The sequence below is a fragment of the Phocoena phocoena genome, chromosome 1 (assembly GCF_963924675.1).
Source record: "Phocoena phocoena chromosome 1, mPhoPho1.1, whole genome shotgun sequence".
In the NCBI taxonomy this organism is placed as follows: Eukaryota; Metazoa; Chordata; class Mammalia; order Artiodactyla; family Phocoenidae; genus Phocoena; species Phocoena phocoena.
Genome location: NC_089219.1, coordinates 99,567,382 through 99,588,609, shown reverse-complemented (window position 1 = coordinate 99,588,609; position 21,228 = coordinate 99,567,382). Strand labels below are relative to the sequence as shown.

Here is a 21,228-nt window from a genome sequence, read left to right as displayed (position 1 = left end):
CATGCAATGATCTCCAACGATAATCCATCATTTAGGGAAAAAAAGCAAAGTGCCTGGTGATGTGTATTCAATGTGTAAAAGGGAGGAATTACATATGTTGCTCAAATATAGGTTAAGCTAGCTCTGGAAAATGTACCAAAAGACCCTAATAACATTGTTTGCCACCAAGAAGGGAAACTGGTTGGCTGGGATACAGAGGTAGAACGGAGATATTTTTCTCGCTACTGCTTTTTTTTTTTTTTTAAGATTTTTTTTGATGTGGACCATTTTTTTTAACATCTTTATTGGAGTATAACTGCCTTACAATGTTGTGTTAGTTGCTGCTGTATAACAAAGTGAATCAGCTATAGGTATACATATATCCCCATAACCCCTCCCTCTTGTGTCTCCCTCCCACCCTCCCTAACCCACCCCTCTAGGGGGACACAAAGCACCTAGCTGATCTCTCTGTGCTATGCAGCTGCTTCCCACTAGCCAGCTATTTTACATTTGGTAGTGTATATATGTCGATGCTACTCTCTCACTTCGTCCCAGCTTATCCTTCCCCCTCCCCGTGTCCTCAAGTCCATTCTCTACGTCTGCGTCTTTATTCCTGTCCTGCCCCTAGATTCTTCAGAACCTTTTTTTTTTTAGATTCCATATATATGTGTTAGCATATGGTATTTGTTTTTCTCTCTCTGACTTACTTCACTCTGTATGACAGTCTCTAGGTCCATCCACCTCACTGCAAATAACTCAATTTTGTTTCTTTTTATGGCTGAGTAATATTTGATGTGGACCATTTTTAAAGTCTTTATTGAATTTGCTACAATATTGCTTCTATTTTATGTTTTGGCTGTTTGGCCGCACCCCCTGCATTAGAAGGCAAAGTCTTAACCACTGGACTGCCAGGGAAATCTCTCTCCCTATTGCTCTTTAATCTTTTGGGATTTGAACCACGGGAAGGTACTAGCAATTCAGCTTAAACAAAATTTAAATATAAAAAGGAAGAAATGAAGTGGAGGCTAATAGAAGTCAAGTGACTTGCCCAAGGCCAGGCAGCATGTGGGTAGAAGACCCTGAGCGCAGAAACCTGCCCTGTTCCCACTGGACCACCTTGCTTCTGCTCTCTTCCCCTTTCCTTCTCCTCCTTCATCCTTGATGGTTCGAATCTCCAAAATCTATCCCAGAGAGTGGACTAGAAATGGAGGGAACCCCAGTAAAGCAGAGGCACAGAGCAGCTGGGAGCCACCCAAGCACAGAAGGGGCATGAACCACCCCCTCTGCGGCACTGCTACCCCTTGGGGGATCACTGGGCTCCCTCAGGTGCCAGCTTAGTGCTGGGAACACTAGAGGCCAAACCAAATGCCAAGACCCGGCTGCTCCCTTGGATAGGGTGCTTGATCTCTGTCTACGCACCACTCCCCCAACTCCCCCTCTTCAACTGTCTCCTCACTCACCTTTTTTGGAATCTTTTATCTTCTGTCACTTCATCCACTGGCCTCAGACTCACTCTTCCTAGACAAATAGGAGAGATTCTTGTGGTTTGCAAGGGACAGAGGGAGCCCGTGGCCATGCAGGGGGTGGAGGAGGGCCTGGGTGAGGGCAAGTGGGTGGACTGGGCACTGAAGTAGTGCCTAATTCTGAGGTTGTTCCCCAAGGTGCCAGGACAGGGGGCAGAGTCCCTCCTCTGCCCTGGGAATTTGCAGAGGTCCTTGTAGACTCTGGGAACATGTAGCTCCGGAGGGAGCTACTCTGTGCCAGGAGTGAAGCAGGGTTGGTGGTAGGAGGTGTCTAAGAACCAACCCTGTCATCTCTCTGGCCTTGGGAAGGGGCTGAAGGCCAGGGAAGAGTTCCTGAGCAGAATCTGACAGCCACTGCTGGGAAGAGGCACCTGAGAATAATAACCCCTGAGGTCCTGAATCCTCTCTGCCTCTTCTTCCTCCTAGCCCCATCACACCTGCTTTCTGGACTGGCCAGGAGCTGGCTCAACTCTGCTGCCCTCACCCCCATTCCCACTCTAGAGGGCTAGAACGGGAGTCCTCCAGGTCTCTGAGCCTCAGCGGCCTCAGCCCCAAAGCATCTCCATTTTCCCCAAGACCTCCCCTCCCTCAACCTCCAGAGGGAGGTGGAACTGAGGCAGGTAGGATGGTGGGGCTCAAGAAATACCAAGAGCCATGTGTCCTAGCTCCCCAGAGTGAGAGCCCAGAAAAGACTGCGGGGGCAGATGGAGGAAGTGATGCCAAAACCCCTGGGATGGGTGTGCTCCACGGGCAGAGAGCTTCTAGAAGTACCTCTTTTCTGAGTAGGTATCTCCTCTCCCTGCCCCCTTCAGGAACCTTTGTTTTGATCATTACAAAGGCAGATGTGCCTTTTCTCCGGCAGTCCCCCAACCCATTTCACCCTGAGCTGCCGCACCTCCAACCCCACTTTCCCATCTCTCCTATGAACCCCAAGACCCAAAAGACCCGGGAGTGGGCATCTGGGGTGCCTTCTCTGGCATTCTATTCCTTCCCTCAGAGAGAGCTTGAGAAAGAAGCTTCTGGTGTTTGTTCTCAGGCTTCCACACTCCTGCCTCAGTTTCCCAGGCTGTTTTTCCCAAACCCCTGTATACCAGCATGGGGTTGAGAATGTAAACCACAAGATCCTTTAACCTTTCCCTGCCTTCTCCCGCCCCTGCCCCGCGCCCACTCAGTCCTCCCAATTCTGAGCTCCCACGCCTGGGACCTACCTGCCCCACGGCAGTACCCACGGGTTCCACCCGCCGGCCTGAGGTTCTCCTCGCCTCTGAGCCCGGGATCGAGACTCCGAAAGGCGGGCTGCAGGCGGGAGCGGTCAGCTCCGGTGCTGTCTAGTCCGGAGTCCTGTCCCCCTCACCAAGTTGCTGCGTCCCCGAGGCGCAGGGGCTCTGACCAAACTGGCATCACGGTCATGCGGGGCCCGCCCTGGGCACCGGGGAGCTCCGGGTTCGCTCGGCCAGCTCTGCAGAGCTCAGCCGGGGTCCCTCCGAGGCTGCCGCCCGCAGGCCTGGGAGCTCGCGGCTGCCACCGCCGCCGCCGCCTCCTCCTCCTAGCCCGGGGCCGCCCCCGCTTCCCCAGCCCCGCGCGGGCGTAGCCGCCGCCGCCTCCCGGACAGCGCCGGGCACCGCGCACAGCGCTCCGCCGGCCCCGTGGGCACAGCGACCCCTGGCGCTCGAGGCAAGACCGGGGAAGAGAGGACAGCCAGACCCCGCGATGTGGTCCCTGGTATAGGCAGAGTGGTCCCTCAAGACTATGGAGGTCTTGGGGCTTGGGGTGGGTTGCTGAGTGTGAGGAGTGATAGCCCAGACCCTCACGGGTTTTGACCCTTGAAGATTCCCGAACTGCACTGTCCGATACGGTAAATAACATCTTAAGTTTCTCATTTACACTCACAACATTTCAAGTGCTCAATCACCACATGCAGCTAGGGACTACTGTACTGGGCAGAAAAGATATAGCATATTCCCACATTGCACAAAATCCTATTTGACAATGCTCTTTTAGATTGCTATGGTAGCCCTTCAGTGTTAAAATGTTAAAATCCAGGAGGAAATAGCAAATGATCTCTACCCCAGGAGCGGTGTCCTCTGGGGCAGGAACGATCAGGGGAGGCTTGTGGGTAGGGGCCTGGAAGGCAGGAGGGCTTTGGTAGGCCTGTGGATGATGGGTATGAACCCCAACTTGGGAACGAAACTCTGAGACCCAGTTTCTTCAGCATAAAGATTGCAATGTAATTGCAATTGTATAGTGTGTAATTTTTTACAGGGTGAGATTCTGGATGTGAAAGTATTAGACAAATGAGAGAGGAAGTGGTGGTCTGTGAATTTGTCTCTTGATTGAAGGACACTCCTCTTAGTTTAAGAGGGCTTTGGGATTGGAGTAATGGGGAGGGGAGAGGCAAAGGGAAGAAGCCCAGTTCCTGGCTCTGAGCCACTGCACGTGGCCCAGGATAAAGGGACTTCTCTCTCTCTCTTTTTAAAATTAACTAATTAATATATTTATGTATTTATTTTGGCTGTGCCCGGTCTTAGTTGTGGCATGCGGGATCTTTTTTATTTGCAGTATAAGGACTCTTAGTTGTGGCATGCATGCGGGATCTAGTTCCCCCACCAGGGATCAAACCCGGGCCCCCTGCATTGGGAGAGTGGAGTCTTACCCACTGGACCACCAGGGAAGTCCCTAAAGGGATTTCTCTTGAGGATACCCATTTCCTACCCCTAGCTGAGGTCTCGCACACTCCTGGCAGGACCAGCCTCTGAGCAGTTCTCAGCAAAGAATAACCTACACGGCTGCTTCTTCCCACTCCATCTCCCTTTTGCCTCTCACTCTGTACTGCCTCAGGGATGAGTAGAGATGGTGACCTTCTCACCAGGTTCTGGAGCAGTCTGAGGATGCAGGACGTATGATGATGCCAGGAATAGGAGGTGAGAGGTTCAGGGAGAGGAGAGTCTTAGGATTTGGGTACGGTCGGAGGGCTGTTCTAGAGCCCAAGGGAGCTGTTGACATCCCTGCTGACCATCTGTTGCTGGAACTAGGGGGTCTCTGGGCCCTGGCTCTGTGGCCCACTTGCAGTCACACCATGATGGGTGTTGTGAAGAGCAGGGATTATGGAGCTGGATGACACGGAGAAGTGGTAAGCAAACTGTCCCAGAAACACTGAATAATAAAAATAGCCAGAATGTTATATTTTTTCTTCTGTCTATGGCTTGCTGCCATTGTTTATGCCATTTATCTGTGAGCTGGTTCCAGTTTTTCTCAAACAGGAGGGAAATACCCATAGCAGCAGCATGTTCTTTATCTCCCTGTCTGGCTTGCCACTCTATGTGCCTTTGGGTCTGACTTTTTCTGGTTTTTTCTTTTCTTCTTTTTCCTTCTCTCTGCCCAAAGTGCAGGCATAATTATAGAATTCTACAAACCTGAACAACCATTGTGAGATTTTTATTTGGAAGGTACCAAAAAAGACACCCCTTCTGGGGGTACAGTCTAGCCAGGAACAGAGAGGGTCATGATCAGGAAGCACCCAGCTGACAGAGTCCAGAGGTGGAATCCCCACCATGAACTGGGTGCCAGTCCCTGAGGACTACCCTGACTTGCATTAGGACCATAAGGGCCTTGTCCCCATTTGAACCATGTGTGGGGTAGGAGGCGTCTCTGAGGCCTAACAATCAATTCCCAGGCTTAGGAACATAGTTTCAGCGTTAGGTCAGTACCACCCTCCCCTCTCAGGCAGGGACTTAGCCTGGCCTCTGTCTCCCCCAGGTGGCAGCCACAGCAGCTGTTCACCTGGACTGTTCTCCACCTTTGCCTTAAGAGGAGGAGGGTGGGAGAGGAGGAACACCCTCCTCTTCTATTCACCTACCTCTTAACCCTTCCTCTCTGATCTAGATAAATCAGCTTGGTTTTTAAGAATCGGTGTGGGTGGCTGGGGAACGGACATGGGCATGAATTTCCCACTGGCTGTTGACCTCCTGGAACAAGTCATGTAAAATGACAGGAGCGTCCAGTCCTGCGTCATCCATAAAACGAACATAATAAAACCTACCTTGCAGGGTTAGTGTGCAGTGTAAAGGGCCTAAAGTATAGAACGTGCTTTGTAGAGAGCCTATCATTAGTACGTCCTCAATAAATGTAGTTATTGTTATCCTTATCAACAGTTCTGCTGTGGTCAGGGGAGGTCCAACTATGGGCGGAAATTGGGTCCTGAAAAAAAAAAAAAGTGGAGTCGGAGTGGTAACTGTTCTGCCGGATCTAGCGGTGGTTTTCACGGGGAACAGCGCCCTCGGGAATCCGGGAACTTACCCAGCTCCCTAATTCAGGATGGTTGGCTCCAGCCTGCCTTGTTACCACTTCTACACCACTCCCAGCACCAGCTCGCTGGCCCTCACTCTCACTCCGGCAGCCCCAGCCAGAGGTGTTACCACAACCGGAGCTTCACACCCAGCGGTCGCTAACGGAGATCATCAGCTCCATCACCCTCTGGGCAGGCTAGCCACAACGAACCCAGGGCGAGGAGACACCACCCTCCCGTCACAATAGGGAAGTTCTAGCTGATTAATATAGAGCAAGGCTGAAATAAGATTTCTGTCCCGTTCCTACAACAGCAGACCCTTCTTCCCCCCCAAAAAACAGAGGCGGGAGAAGTCGGAACGGGGCGGGGGAGAGGCCGCGAGCCGGCGGGGCTGTTCCCGGGGTAGCCCAGAGCCGCAGGTAGTTTCCCCGGGTACCGGCCCTGCGGGCCGCGAGCCAATGGTGGGGCCGAACTGACCGGAGCGAGCACCGCCCCTCGAGAGCCCTAGGGGGCGGGGCCTGTCCTGGGGCGGGGCCACGGCCGAGGGCGGGGAAGGGAGGCAGCATGCTAAACCGGGTGCGTTCGGCCGTGGCGCACCTGGTGAGCTCTGGGGGCGCCCCGCCTCCGCGCCCCAAGTCGCCAGACCTGCCCAACTCGACCTCGGCGCCACCCCCCGCCCCTCCACAAGCTCCCAGAAGCCCTCCGGCTAGGGCTGGGAGCGGGAGTGCGGCACCCGCGAGGACAGTAGAGGCTCGAGCAAGCTTCTGCCGACCGACCTTTCTGCAGCTGAGCCCTGGGGGCCTGCGACGCGCCGACGACCACGCTGGCCGGGCTGTGCAAAGCCCCCCGGACACTGGCCGTCGCCTGCCTTGGAGCACGGGCTACGCCGAGTGAGCGCCCCCGGGGGTACCCTAACCAGGATGGGACTCCCATTCCCAACCTCCTCCCCACCTTGGCATCCCGGGCGCTGGGACGCATCCCCCCTTCGCCGCTCTCGGTGCCAGGAGCTCCTTTTTCCCAGGACCTTTGCTGTCCTCTGGGCTTCGGGCCGCACCCACTCCCAGCCCTTTCTCAAGTCGGGTGCAGCTTTTCTCAGGACTTTCTAGCTCGCTGACTATCCTCACCCGCGCCGCTTCAGGACCTTGTTCTCTCTCAGAGCCCGGAGAGTGGGGGGCCCGTGAACGATGAGTTGGCCAGTTGTCAGTCGCGGCCCGGTAGTTTAATGGCTAAGGGAGGAGAGATTTCAAGGAGCGGGGGTCCCTTTTAATATAGGAGATGGCGGCTGGAAAAACTCCTTGGGCTTCCCGACCCCGGCGCCCCAGTTCCCTGTCCCTCTTACCATTCCCCTCCCCCTCCACACCCAGAAATAGCCCGCGACACCAGGCGGCCGCCGGCTTCCCCAGGGGCGGGGGAGGGGACCACCCGGGGAAGCGGGAGGGCCCCCTTTGAACACCCCTTGGCGGGTGGACTTGCCCTGGCCAGGCAAGGAAGTGGACCTCCGGGCCAGAGCGGTGGGAGTGGCGGCAGCAGCCGGCTTGCTCCAAGGCTGCGTGAATTTTTTTTTTTTTTTTTTTTTGCTTGTTTGGTTGGTTGTTGGCAGTGCAGGATCTTAGTTCCCTGACCCGGGGACCCGGCAGTGAGACCGAGGAGTCCTAACCACTGGACCACTAGGGGATTCCTACAGGGCCGGTGGATTTTTAATGCATCTGCTGGGAGAGCAGCGCACTGAGGGAGATGGGGGCGCTGAGGGGCTGAGGGTCGTGGCTGGTGGACCCGCGGCCCCACTACCGGCTCCTTTAACTTCCTATTTGGGAAGAGTTTGTGGTTATGTGGCTCCTGCGCAGTCCAGGGAGGCTTCCACTCCTACCCTATTTCAATTCCTCTTTCCTGATCTGTGCCGGAGCACCTACTCATTGCCAAACAGCAGAAACTGGGACTTCCCTGGCGGTCCGATGGTTAAGACTCCATGCTTCCAATGCAGGGGGCGCGGGTTTGACACCTCGTGGGGGGGGGGGGGAACTAAGATCCCACAAGAAACCAAAAAAGAAAAAAAAAAAAAAAAGCAGCAGAAACTTTCACTGGATGATTTTAGGATAAAGGTGGGTGTGCTCATGAGGATGGGGTGGGGTGTTGTGGACAAGAAGCTAGAAGAGGTTTTTGGGGGTCAGAGTGGATGCAGCGTCTCGGCAAGCCAGGAATTAAAACCTCCTTCCCTCCATCCAGGTCCTCCCCCAGTGATACCATTAGGGAAGGGATGGGAGATCTGAGGTGGGAGAGTGCTGCTGTGGCCTTTCTAGGAGGTGGTGGAGACAAACACCTAGGCAGTACTCCTTGTGCCTTGCCCTGCCTCCCTTCTCCTCCCTCTGGCCTGGTTCCCAGGTGGCTGTGACCTTTCTCAGCTTGGCCAGCAGGCCAGAGAGGGTATGTGTGTCTCAGGTGGGAGTTATTCCAGGACCTTGTCTGGTGTCCAACCTGATGTGGTCACTTTGGCCTGACAGGGTCATCAACTCTGGCAAGAGCCGGCACAATGAGGACCAGGCTTGCTGTGAAGTGGTGTATGTGGAAGGTCGGAGGAGTGTTTCAGGGGCACCTAGGGAGCCTAGCCGAGGCCAGGTAAGCTCCCCACCCCCTTTCCTAACCTCCACAGGAGACACCTATCCCCAGGGATTCTAGGCATTCGGTTTTAATCTGAGCCATGTGATAGACCTACCCCCTAACTCACTAGCTTTCTACTTTAATGGCACAGAATTTTATCTGGCATTGATTAGGTAGATTCTACCATGTCAGTGTGAATATTTAGTTTTCCACTTAAAATGGAGATATGCTCATGTATTCATTGATGATTTAATAACTACCATTGCTTATTTTTGCATCTTTTATCCTCTGAGTTTGACTTTCTTATTTTTTTTTGTTTTGTTTTGTTTGTTTTGCGGTACGCGGGCCTCTCACTGCTATGGCCTCTCCCGTCGCGGAGCACAGGCTCCGGACGTGCAGGGTCAGCGGCCATGGCTCACAGGCCCAGCCGCTCTGCGGCATGTGGGATCCTCCCGGACCGGGGCACGAACCCGTGTGCCCTGAATCGGCAGGCGGACTCTCAACCACTGCGCCACCAGGGAAGCCCGAGTTTGACTTTTTTGATGCTTTGCTTTCAGACACATAGTATGCCTTTGGTGAATGAGTGAATAAATCTAATTTGCCTTAAATACCAAAATCTAACCTCCTCTCTAATGTTTATATGGATGCCCAGAGTCTTGCTCTTCTCCCTGCATAACACAAACACACACACGCGCACACACTCACCTCCAACTTTTCCTCCACCAGGGACTCTGCTTCTACTACTGGGGCCTGTTTGATGGGCATGCAGGAGGCAGAGCTGCCGAAATGGCCTCTAGGCTCCTGCATCGCCACATTCGGGAGCAGCTAAAGGACCTGGTAGAGATACTCCAGGACCCCTCGCCACCTCCCCTCTGCCTCCCGTCCACCCCAGGGGCTCCAGGTTCCTCTGATTCCTCTCACTTGGTTGGTCCTCAGTCCTGCTGGTCTTCGCAGAAGGAAGTGACTCATGAGAGCCTGGTAGTGGGTGCCATTGAGAATGCCTTCCAGTTCATGGTAAGTGGGTGGCCTGAGCCAAGGGCCTGCCAGGCAGACACTTTGGTCAACTCTGTATGGGAGTCAGGTGGCCTGAGGAGGTGACCCTGAGAACCCATAACAGCTTTGAGAACCTGAGCAGAACTTGGTTCAGAGGGAGGGAGAAGTGGGTGTTATACCGATGTCTTCCCTACTGTCCACCAGTGTGGCTTGCCTGGGCCAGTTTATTTCTGCAGATGTGGGCGGGTGGCTGTGTGTCTGGAGCCTCTTCTTCATCCACCCCCTTTGACCCTTCCTCATATGGCAGGATGAGCAGATGGCCCGGGAGCGGCGTGGCCACCAAGTGGAGGGGGGCTGCTGTGCACTGGTTGTGGTCTACTTGCTAGGCAAGGTGTACGTAGCCAATGCAGGTGACAGCAGGTATGGGGTGGGAGCTTTGAAAAAGGCTGTGCGGGGGAGGGGTCAAGCTTCTGGGATGGGGGAATAGAAGAGAGTGACGTGGTGGGTGTTAACATTCAGAGATTGGAACGGGTCAGGAGGGATCACAGACATAAGGAAGGGCCTGAAATAGCTATGAGGGGAGGAAAACTGGGGGTCTGGGTGAGGGACTCTAAGGGAGGGCCTTGTCTTTTTGGAACTCTTTATGTGAGGGGGTTGTAGAGAGCCAAGCCCAAACCTTTTGTTTCTCTGGGCAGAGCCATCATTGTCCGGAATGGAGAAATCATTCCAATGTCCCGGGAGTTCACCCCGGAGACTGAGCGCCAGCGTCTCCAGATGCTTGTAAGTAGGAACTAAACTCCCTACTCCCATTCCTTACTAATCTTGTGCCTCTCTGTACCCTGTGTCCCAAGGACTCTCCGACCCTCACAACACAGACAGACCGCTCCTTACTGGGAGCTTACTGGGAAGGCCACTCCACAGACTATGGAGTGTAGGGCTGAGCTGGTATGGACGATGTGGCAGGAAAGAGTGTGGGCTGCTCCAGTGCCTTCCACTGTGGCCCCAACTGAGGAAGGAAGTGCAGTCAGAGTGGGGGAAGGAAACAGCAAAGGCCTCTAAGGGGCAGGATAGCTTAGTGCTTTAAAGCAATGGCTCTGGAGCCTGGGCTGCCTGGGATTGAATCCTGGTTTGAGTACTTTGTGTGATCTTCAACAGTTCCCTGAACTTCTCCATAAATCAAGAGTGCCTGCCTTAAAAGTTGTTGTGAGGATTAAATGAGCTAATATATGTGAATATTAGAACAATGCATGGTACACAGTAAACTCCATTTAAGGGTCTGCTATAATTAACATCACCTTTACACCAGGGTGTACTGTAAACCTAATGCCCCCTGGCCCTCTGCTCTGTCTGGCCGCTCCCAACCCCAGGGCTTCCTGAAACCAGAGCTGCTGGGTGGTGAATTCACCCACCTTGAGTTCCCCCGCAGAGTTCAGCCTAAGGAGCTGGGGCAGAGGATGCTGTACCGGGACCAGAACATGACTGGCTGGTAACACTTCCCTCAGAGCTGGGGCCCGTTTCCATGGCAACACAACCAGTCCCTCGCCAACAGCAAGGTGGAAGCTGGAGGCTGGGCCAGGCTGGGAGCTGGGGGAATGCGGCCCTTCTAAGGGGTTTGTGTAAGGGGTGTGGCTCCTAGGGGAGAGGGACTTTGATGCCTGGGTGATGCCTCCTCTACTCCCCCCTCCCCAGGGCCTACAAAAAGATCGAGCTGGAGGATCTCAGGTTTCCTCTGGTCTGTGGGGAGGGCAAAAAGGTAAACTCCATGGTAGAGGTGGGAGAGGGCAGGAGGACCCACCACAACTTGTCTAGGGAGGTGGAGGTTCTACCTGAGGGTAGGGGTGGAAAGGGTCCCCGGTCCCAGAGAGACTGGGAGAAGGCTATAGTAGTGTCCCCTCCTCATTTCCTTTAGGCTCGAATGATGGCCACCATTGGGGTGACCCGGGGCTTGGGAGACCACAACCTCAGGGTCTGCAGTTCTACCCTGCCCATCAAGCCCTTCCTCTCCTCTTTCCCTGAGGTGAGCCACATGGGAGCCTCCTTAGCTTTCCCTGCTCTGGGGGTCTCAGGCTAGCTCTCTCCCAAGGTCGCTTTATCCCCAAGCTCCCTCTGCACCCTCTCTCCCCACCAGGTACGAGTGTATGACCTGACGCAGTATGAGCACTGCCCAGATGACGTGCTAGTCCTGGGAACAGATGGGCTGTGGGATGTCACCAGTGACTGTGAGGTAGCTGCCACTGTGGACAGGGTGCTGTCAGCCTATGAGCCCAATGACCCCAGCAGGTAGGGGTTGTATGGCGGCAAGGGGATGACGATGGGGAAGGAAGGGACACAGGGAAGAAATGCTTGGGAACCCACATGAGGGCCTGTGTATCCATCTTCCCATGTACATGTTGGTACATGAATGTGCACATGTGCTTCTGACAGGTACACAGCTCTGGCCCAAGCTCTGGTCCTAGGGGCCCGGGGCACCCCCCGGGACCGTGGTTGGCGTCTCCCCAACAACAAGCTGGGTTCCGGGGATGACATCTCGGTCTTCGTCATCCCCCTGGGAGGGCCAGGCAGCTACTCCTGAGGGGCTCAGCCCCGAACCTCCCACCACCATCCCAGCCTCTCCATGCTTATCCCTCTCCCAACCCAAATTCTGAAGTTGTCTCCTTGACCTTCTTTAGTGGCAATTTAACTGAAGAAGGGGTGCCAGTTAGATCCAAAATTTTAGCCCTTGGCAAATAAACCAGATGGATAAATGTGTGTGTCTTTATTTTCTTTGACTAAAAACTGTCCCAGTTGTCTCCCGAACATCTCCTAGACATCTCACAGGCACTTCAACTCAACATTCCTCCAACTGAATTCATTATTTCCCCCACAAATATGTCCTCTCCCCGCTCATCATCTCAGGGGGCACCAGCTCAGCTACTCAAGTTAGAATTCTTGGAGTTGAGCACCTTTGGCTTCCGTTTCTTCCTCATCAAGCTAATCAATCACTAAGTATTGTTGATTATATATTTTTAAATATATTTCTTTAAAAAACATTTTTTTTTTTAGTTTTTGGCCGTGCTGCATGCGGATTCTAGTTCCCCGGGGGACCAGGGATTGAACCTGTGCCCCCTGCATGGGAAGTGTGGAGTCTTAAGCACTGGACCACCAGGGAAGTCCCTTAAATATATTTCTATTTGTCCATCTCTACAGGCACTACCTTAGTCCTTCAGTATATTAGCCTCCTAATTGTCTCCAAGCCACTCCCCTGCTTTCCCCAATGTATAATATACACAGCAGCCAGGGAGCCCTTTCCACAGGGTGAATCTGAGTTGGTGATTCCTCTGAGAAAATACTTTGGTGGCTCCTTACTGCACCTAGACCAAAACTGACACTCAACTCTTGAGCATGGCATACAAGGACCTTCATATCTGGCCACTGCTTCCTTCTCCAGCCCTGTCTTCTGCCCCACCCCGCCTTGTGTTTTCCACAACTCTGTTGAGCTGTGGAGCTCTGTTGAGCTCCAACTCATTTAAAATCTACACATCACCTCATCCTGAAGGCTTCACCTGTCCTTCCACAGCCCAGGCATGCCCCCACTATAGCGCTCACCTCTTGTACTGTAACTGTCTATATGAGGAGTTGGTACGGAGTAGCAGTTAAGGAACAGGGGCTTGAAAGTCCTGCTGTTTGGGTCCTGGTGCCAAACCCAACACTAGGTTTGCAATCTCTCTGAGCCTCAATTTGCTTTTTGGAAAAATGGAGATAACAGTACTACCTCAGGAGGTAGTTGTAGGACTAAAGTAGTTTATGTCTGTAGAGCCAGGTCCATGTAATAAGGGTTCAATAACTATTACTTATCTTTAAGTTGTCTGCATTTGGAATTTAGATTGTAAGTTCTTTGAAGGCAGAAACTGATCTGACCTGAGCACATAGCTCAGTTTAGTGAGCCAGTTAAGAGGCCTGGGACCAAACTGCACTGGACCTCAGTTTCATCATTTAGCAAATGTGTGGGTTGCTCTTCAGATCTTTAAAGTCTGTATGACTTCCAACATTCATTCATTCAGCAAGTATTTGTTGGAAATCTATTATGTGCCACACACTGTGCCAGACAGTGGGAAGGGACAGGTTGGAGGATCACAGTGGGCAGTAGAGAGAGAGACCAGCTTTGGAGCCAGACAGGCCTGACTATCTGAGTTCTTGCTCTGCCACATACAAATGGCAAAATTAAGCCACTTAAGTTAAGCCACTTAACTCCACCCGAGCCTCAGTTTACTTACAGGCAAAAGGGGATGGGTACACTTAACCTAGAGATCTGTGATGACTATTAGAAGCTATGTAGTGTTCCCTGCACAAGCTAATAAAATGTGAGTAGACTTCCTCATCCTCCATCCACCTCCTCAGTTACCTTTCAGGGAAGGAGATACACCAGTTGGTAAATACCCAACGCACAAGTCAGGCCCGGCTAGGTGTCCCTAGAGGCACAGAAATAATACAACGGGGGTGGCAACTGAGTTCCCAGCTGGGGATCCAGAAAGATTCCAGGGTGGAAGGATGGGTAGGAGTTGGAAATTCCAGGTAGGGGGAAGGAAGGGAATTGTGAGGTGGAACCAAGTGCCCTGAACTCAAAGGTTCTGAAAGGTCTCCAGGCCTGGGGGGATGATGGCGGGTTGTACTTACTCCGCAATGATCCTAGGAGCAGAGGGTGGGCATCTTCCGCGGCCTCCTCCTCGGGCGTCCCCGAAGCCGTCTTTTCCAGTCCCGCCTCCCGCGAAGCCCCAGGTGATGTAGGCGCGGGCGGCCGGTTGGCCACGCGAGGGCAGCAGCGGCCCTTTCCTGACCCCACCCCGGGCGCCTCTCAACTTTCCCGACGCCGGTCCGCCACTAGGAGCTGGAAGGTGGGGCAGAGGCAGAGTCCTCAGGGGTCCCGTTCGCCGCGCCTCGCCCCGCTGCCCACTCCTCCACAGTCCCAGCATCTCCCCCAGATCCCGGGGACTCTCGCTGGGCGACCCTCTGGGGCCGTGAGTGGGGGCCGTGGGCGGGCAGAGCCGAGGGCCGCCCGGCCCGCCCGGCCCGCCCCTCCCCGCGAGTCGCCCCTCCCCGCCGCGGCGCTGGAGGAGGGCGGGGCGGTGGCCCTCGGGTCAGTCTCTGCCTCCGGCACCGGCCGCGCAGCTGGAAGCGGCGGAGCGGAAGGTATCCCGGGTTGGGGTTCTGGGCGGCGGGCTCGTCCTGGGAACTCATCCCCAGGAGAGCACTCCCCCCTTCTCCGCCTGGCAGGAGCTCGGGGCGCCGGCCGGGGAGGGGCTTTGGTCCGAGCGCGGGCCGCCTGCCCTCCCTCGTACGCGGCGTCTGGGCGGTGCGGGGGTCGGGCCGGCTCGGCCCCTCCCTGCCCTCCTGGGCTGCAGTGAGGGGCCCCGGGAATTGCCCCGCAGGGCCTCTCGCCTCTTGGTGTCCGAGTCGGAGTCAGATCCCTTCTCCCGGCTTCCCGGAACCTGCCCGGCCGGGCGAGGGGAGAGACGGCAACTTGGGTGTCCGCGAGGGAGCCCCAGCGCAGACGCTCTAGCTCCCAGGCCTGGCGGCCCTCTGTGAACCTGGGCTTGGGTGTGGGTCTGGGCCCGAGTCCGGGTTGAGGTGGGAATCGCCCCCTCCGGGCCGGTGGAGTGGCGGGAATAGGGGCGGGTGTGACCGCGGGGGCTGCCACTGCCTCGGGGGTCTGGATGTCGCCCTAGATGGTTTCTGGAGCCGGCCTGGAGTGGAGGTACAGGAGATTGGGAAGGATCCAGCCCGTGTGTGCGTGTGTGTGCATGTGTGTGTGTGCGTGTGTGTGTGTGTGTGTGTGTGTGTGTGTGGTTTTCAAGTTGAGGAGGAGGTATCTGATTTCTTCCCTAGACCTCAGGGGTGGTGGGCAGGGTACAGCAGAACCTGGTTCATCTGGAAATCTAGAGAATGATTGAGGAGACGGCAGCTGTTTTATTCCAGGGAAGGCCCCAGAAATTCCAGGGTCATTCCAGGCCCCGTGTGGGGTTTGGTTGCCCCTCTTAGGGTCAGTGGGGCAGTTCCTCAGGGGCTGCCTCTCACAGGGAGCTGTTGTTTTCGCCATCTTGGCGTTGGGCCTGGTGGCCTGGCCTGGGCCAACTACTCTTCTGAGCCTGAAGGGAACATCTAATTGAGATGGGGGGGCTCTAGGTCATTTAATGCATGCCCTTGCCCTGGAGTTCTGGCCTCTGCCCACCACCGTCTGGTGCCACCTAAACTGCCTTGCCTGGGGCGGGCATACTCATGCCTAAGCAATTGGTATTCACCCTAGTGGTGAATGTGCTCCATCCCTCCATCAGTACTGCCCATCCCAGGTTGAGGCTACCCCAGCCTGTCTTCCCACAGTTGGACCAATGGAACCTGTGGGAGTAGGTGAGGGTGCTGGTCACCTGGGTGGAATTTCCAGGGGACCCCGTTTTCTTTTTTTAAATTAATATTTTATTTATTTTTGGCCGCGTTGGGTCTTCCTTGCTGCACAGGGGCTTTCTCTAGTTGCGGTGAGCGGGCCCTACTCTTCGTTGCGGTGCGCGCGCGGGCTTCTCATTGCAGTGTCTTCTCCTGTTGCAGAGCACAGGGCTCTAGGGCACGCGGGCTTCAGTAATTGTGGCACGCGGGCTTCAGTAGTTGGGGCACAGGGACTCAGTAGTTGTGGCTCGCGGGCTGTAGAGCGCAGGCTCAGTAGTTGTGGCGCACGGGCTTAGTTGCTCCATGGCACGTGGGATCTTCCTGGACCACGGCTCGAACCCGTCTCCTGCATTGGCAGGCAGATTCTTAAGCACTGCGCCACCAGGGAAGCCCGAGACCCCCTTTTCTGAAGGGTGGTTTCCATTTTTGGAGGGGATCTGCTGGCAGGGTGAATGCCTTCTTGCCTGTTTTGGGGGTATCAGAGAGCCCCTGTTGTGATGGGGAGAGTGTGGCCGTGCACTCGACTCCTATAAGTTCCCTCTGATTCATATCCACTTGCCCCCATCCCACTGTTGTGCGTGTGTGTGTGGAGGGGAAGGAGGCCACCCGGGACCCCACTGCTGAAGAGAGCTTGCCTTGGGCTGGAGTATTCGCTCCCTAAAAGGCAGACCAAGGCAGGACTGTGAGGTGGTGGTGGTGTGTGGGGAGTAAAGGAGTTCAGCCTAGTTTGACAGGATGTGGGACTGAGAAAAAGCCAGGTTTGGGGCAGAGATCAGGTTACCGTCCCCTTCTTTTTTAACTACTCCCTGTGTGGTTGGTGCTGGGACTGGCCCTCATTTGTCTCTTTTTTGGGGGCTCCTCCCAGCACAGGCTCCAGCCTCCGCTTCTCCCAACAGCTTCGACTTCATCTCAGGCCCAGAGCCCGCCCTCTCTTCCTCCTCGGCTGTAGGCCTGGGAACTCCAGCCGACTGGAGGTCAGCTCCTCTCCCCAGGGAAGGAGGAAGTGAGGCTCAGCTGAGGCGTGGGGAAGCTGGGAAGGTGTGATGAACTGTGCAGATGCTCTTTGGTGTGTGTTGGGGGCAGGGGACACATGGAAACCCCAGGAAGCTGACTGCTTGCCCTGAGTCACAGGGAGGGGTGGGCAGGGCCTCAGGGTGAGCTGGACTGAGTGGAGGAAGGGGCTGTTCCAGGGAGTGGGTGGAGGTGATTCCCTAGTGGATTATTCTCAGTCGCTCTGCTGTGGTAGATGTGTGGCTCCCTACAGTGTGGTCATTGTCCCCTGGCTGGGGCTGAGTGACCCAGTGTAGCTTCCAGGCCCAGTAGGAAGCAGGGGGAGGAAGGCAGGCTGCCCGAATGTGGGCTGTGGGCACTGCCTGGACTGAGCCTCCTTTGTGTGACTCGGGGCTCTGGGGACCGGGACAGGGTGGGCCAGGGAAGCCTGCTGGCTGCTGCCGCTGCCCTCTGTCTGGGTTTCCCTCCCTCTGCTCTCCTTCCCACCTCTGGGGTGATATGTAGAAAAGCAACAGACTCTAGAGTCACACAGCCCTGCTTTGAGTGCCATCCCTGCCACAACTCTGAATTCGTGTCTTAACCTCAATGAATCTCACTTTCCTAGTTTGTCCAAATGGGGAGCTCACTACCTACCTTCCAGGCTTCTGGGGACTGAGGGAGGTGATTTTTGTCCAAATGCCCACCATAGTGCCTGGCACCTAGGGGTGTGATAAATATTCTTTCCCTTACCCACCCATATGGGTAGGGACTCTTCATTTTTCGCTGGGCAGGCATGACTTGTGCTGACTTTGGGACAGTGTGTTCCAGATTGGACCTTCACAATTATTAAACTTTAAAAAGTATCGAAATCCTGGTAACAAATACATCTGACTTGAAACCCTGGTATGTAGAATAGATAAAAGCTTGCCCTTCTGTACACGTCGCTGGTCCCTGAGCACCCCTCTAGGTGTCCAGGGGCCCACAGTTGGGGAGTGGATTAGATTAGAACTCATGCTTTCTGGCTCCCAAGTGGGTGGTTCTTCCACTTCCCATTTCTAACCCATGGGGGAGACCTGTCCCTGACCTTGAGATTAGGAATTTCCAGCTCAGTTGCCTGACCACTTGGTTCTTGGCAAGAACATGCCTGAGCAAGCCCCTTTCCCTCCCTCCTCTCCCTTCACTGGATGCCTCAGTTTCCAGGGAGGGCTTGGGGGCCCTAGAGAAGTGTTTGTGGACTTACTGGCTTTTCCCAACATCCCCACTGCCTCTTCCCTACCAGCCCCAGCCATGGCTGCCATTCGAAAGAAGCTGGTGATCGTGGGGGATGGGGCCTGTGGGAAGACCTGCCTCCTCATCGTCTTCAGCAAGGATCAGTTCCCAGAAGTCTATGTCCCTACTGTCTTTGAGAACTACATCGCCGACATAGAGGTGGACGGCAAGCAGGTAAGGGCGAAGAGCCCCTTGGAACCATGCCTGCCCCCTTCACTTATGGACCTGGGATGTCCGTGCTCACCATCCACCCATGTCCTTGCTTCACTCTCCCTGCTGGAACCAGTGGAAGTTAGGAAGTGAAACTGCAGTCTTAGGAAATCTGGATAACCTCCTGGTTTTTTACACGCTGGCTGTGTAATCTGGGCCCAGTCCCTTTGCCTCTGGGTTTAAGCTCCCCCAGCTGTGGAATGGAAATAATGGTAAGGCCTCCTTCGAAGGGTTTTTATGAGTATTAAATAAAATAGTGGCGCTCCCGATGGCAGCTCAAACTGCACAAAGATCAAACGCTGTTGTCTCAGGATTTAAGAAACTCACCTTAGTTTATGTTGTGTGACAATGATTAGCACTATCCCTGGCACATAGTAGGTGTTCAATAGGTAGATGTTCAGTGAACCTAAGGGACCAGGATTTCAGATAGGACCTCTGGGTGGCAGGGTGTGGGGTGTGTAACTGGGGCCCTCAGGCTAGCTAAGCACTGGCCCTGTGTGTCAGGTGGAGCTGGCTCTGTGGGACACAGCAGGGCAGGAAGACTATGATCGCCTGCGGCCTCTTTCCTACCCGGACACTGACGTCATCCTCATGTGCTTCTCCATCGACAGCCCCGACAGCCTGGGTGAGGGGGTTGGAGGGAGGGGGCTGAGAATCCCTTGGAATCAACCAACCAGAGGGAGCTCTTGCCTTGGCTCCTTTCAGCCATCTTCAGAAGCTGTGTGGGAGAGGTGCCGGGGAGCCCCGTTAGCCTCCTTCCCTGTGGTGACTCTGGCCCTCCGAGGGCTCAGGGAAGGGTGTGTACTGTGAGGGGCGTGGGGGTGGGTTGACCTGTGAAAGGGACTATCGTGCTGAATAGCCTCTAAGACCGCCCTGCAGAGACAAGGGGACCCAGGGGAAGCCTTCTAGCCTAAGTGGAGGCACCAACACCTGTTGGGACGTGTCTGTGCAGAAAACATTCCTGAGAAGTGGACCCCGGAGGTGAAGCACTTCTGCCCCAACGTGCCCATCATCCTAGTGGGGAATAAGAAGGACCTGAGGCAAGATGAACATACCCGGAGAGAGCTGGCCAAGATGAAGCAGGTGGGCGCAGCCGCCAGGCTGGGAGGCCTTGGGGAGGAAGGTGCCCTCTGAGGGCTTGCAGGCTGGTGAAGGAGCCTCCCTCCTACTGACTCCCCGTGTTAGAAGTGATGGTAGCGTCCACCTCCTACCCCCCTGGCACCCCTACCCTGGTGAGGGAGAACTAGAGGGGCCCTTAGGGTCTGACCCAATATTCCATGAGACTGTCAGAGGACGGTGACTTGTCCAAGGTCATTTGGCCTTTTGTCTGTTGTCCACTGTTTGGCATCGGGGCTATTAAGGTGAATGAGAAAATCCTTGCCCTCAGGGAACCGGGTTCTTAGAGTAGATATTTTGCTTGAGGTATGCAGGTGGAGCCATCAGAGTATACCTGGGGAGGTGTGTGGGCTGCTGTGGATGTGGAATGGAGGGTATTCTAAGTGGCTGGGAAAAGGCCCAGAGTGAGGGAGCTGGCTTATTTGGGGACCTGGTAAGTGGCTTTCTAGCCAGAGGACGAGTTGATTAGGGAGAGCTGCCAGGATAAGGAATCTAGACTATTCTTTGAACATAATTATGGCAGTTTTAAACTGGGGACAGATATGGTCAGAGTCAGCATGTTAGAAAAATGATTCTGGCAGCCATAGAGGATGGATTGGAAGAAAGTGAGAACAGAGGCTGGGAGGTCAGTCAGGAGATGGTAGATCCTCACTCAGGCAAGAGAAGAGTGTACCGTGGGGTATAGGGCTAATGGGGAGAATTTTGAAGGTAAACAGGAGTCTTGGGTCTCTAGCCTAGAAGCCATCCACGGTGGCCGGGGCTTGGATGCTTTGTGGGGTCAGGGCTGGAGGAGATATTTGTTCTTGTTACAAATATGGGTGAGGTGCACCTAACCAGCAGCTTCCTTTGACCACTTTCCTTCTACCTTCCCAGGAGCCTGTTCGATCTGAGGAAGGCCGGGACATGGCAAACCGGATCAGTGCCTTTGGCTACCTTGAGTGCTCAGCCAAGACCAAGGAGGGGGTGCGGGAGGTGTTTGAGATGGCCACTAGGGCTGGCCTCCAGGTCCGCAAGAATAAGCGCCGGAGGGGCTGCCCCATTCTCTGAGATCCCCAAGCCTCCCCATCTCCCTTCACAGGGGTGCAGAAACTCCCCCTGCCCCCAACAGCCCCACCCTATTAGGGATCCCTGCTGAAGGCTCCCTTTCCCAATTCCCTCCTGCCCAGGACTGCATCGCGCTTCCCCAGCCCTGATGGTGGTGGCTGTAGGCCCCGTCTCAGCACTCTGGGAACCAGAGCACAGTCCCTCCTCCTGTTGCCTTCGTCCAGGGGTGGGGCTCTTGATCCCTTTGGCCTTCCCCAGAGGATCATCACACCAGCACTTTATACACTTCTGGCTCACAGGAGAGTATGTGGGGTAGGGGACTTGGAGGGTGTAACCCAGAGTCCCGGGCCCCTGGTGTTTCTGCTTTGGGCAGGGGCCTTGCATCTGGCTGTACTTGGTGTAGGGCATGAATAAAGGCCACAGGCTCCAACATGTGTGTGGCTTCCTGTCTTTCTCTCCTGGTCCCTGTGAGCCTGGAGTCCCATCTCTCCAGGGTGCTTGCCAGGCTGGCCCCCTGTCTGCAAAGGCAGGACTCCCGGGCAGGCAGGGTGGAGTCTTGGAGAAAAGGATGAGGTCATGCCTGGCTCTGGGCCTTGGAGGCGGGTGAGGGGAGTGGTCTGGAGCACTGGGCTAAACTTAGAAGCCTGTGGGTGGCTTCCCTGCCACCTCCCACTAGATTTCCTCCCCTGGACATGGGGGTTGGGTTCCTTTCTGGGGGTGGAGGGAGGGGTATGGCCCTGGGCTGGTGTGACAGTCCCACCCTCCCCTGTGAGGTCATCTTGGGAGTTCAGGAAGCTGGGGCCAGGCTGA

The 21,228-nt window shown here is 55.0% G+C and overlaps 2 protein-coding genes across 5 annotated transcripts; both read left to right on the top strand.

Annotated features, from left to right (window-relative positions):
* The first annotated feature begins 6,351 nt into the window (after positions 1–6,351).
* PPM1J (protein phosphatase, Mg2+/Mn2+ dependent 1J) lies at positions 6,352–12,119 on the top strand. Its single transcript, XM_065885849.1, has 10 exons — positions 6,352–6,677; positions 8,286–8,400; positions 9,109–9,396; positions 9,683–9,795; positions 10,071–10,155; positions 10,743–10,861; positions 11,065–11,128; positions 11,285–11,392; positions 11,504–11,655; positions 11,800–12,119. The coding sequence occupies exons 1-10, from the start codon at positions 6,352–6,354 to the stop codon at positions 11,945–11,947; spliced, it is 1,518 nt and encodes a 505-aa protein (XP_065741921.1). The 3' UTR covers positions 11,948–12,119.
* A 2,322-nt stretch (positions 12,120–14,441) lies between these two features.
* Positions 14,442–20,852, top strand: RHOC (ras homolog family member C). 4 transcript variants are annotated; one of them, XM_065872888.1, is made up of 5 exons: positions 14,442–14,541; positions 18,059–18,222; positions 18,763–18,883; positions 19,211–19,341; positions 20,248–20,852. In XM_065872888.1, exons 2-5 carry the CDS (start codon positions 18,067–18,069, stop codon positions 20,419–20,421), a joined length of 582 nt encoding a protein of 193 aa, XP_065728960.1. In that variant the 5' UTR covers positions 14,442–14,541; positions 18,059–18,066; the 3' UTR covers positions 20,422–20,852. The 4 variants fall into 4 exon arrangements, with proteins under 4 accessions (XP_065728960.1, XP_065728971.1, XP_065728982.1 ...); XM_065872899.1 differs by having other exon boundaries at positions 14,498–14,541; positions 18,065–18,222; XM_065872910.1 differs by lacking the exon at positions 14,442–14,541 and having other exon boundaries at positions 18,067–18,195; positions 18,796–18,883; positions 20,248–20,421.
* Positions 20,853–21,228: the final 376 nt, after the last annotated feature.

Coding starts and splice junctions, on each gene's coding strand:
- RHOC (XM_065872888.1), top strand. CDS start 18,067: ATGGCTGCCATTCGAAAGAAGCTGGTGATCGTGGGGGATGGGGCCTGT. Junction 18,223..18,762: donor TAGAGGTGGACGGCAAGCAG/GTAAGGGCGAAG, acceptor CCTGTGTGTCAG/GTGGAGCTGGCTCTGTGGGA. Junction 18,884..19,210: donor CGACAGCCCCGACAGCCTGG/GTGAGGGGGTTG, acceptor GTGTCTGTGCAG/AAAACATTCCTGAGAAGTGG.
- PPM1J (XM_065885849.1), top strand. CDS start 6,352: ATGCTAAACCGGGTGCGTTCGGCCGTGGCGCACCTGGTGAGCTCTGGG. Junction 9,796..10,070: donor GCCAATGCAGGTGACAGCAG/GTATGGGGTGGG, acceptor TTCTCTGGGCAG/AGCCATCATTGTCCGGAATG. Junction 11,393..11,503: donor TCCTCTCCTCTTTCCCTGAG/GTGAGCCACATG, acceptor TCTCCCCACCAG/GTACGAGTGTATGACCTGAC.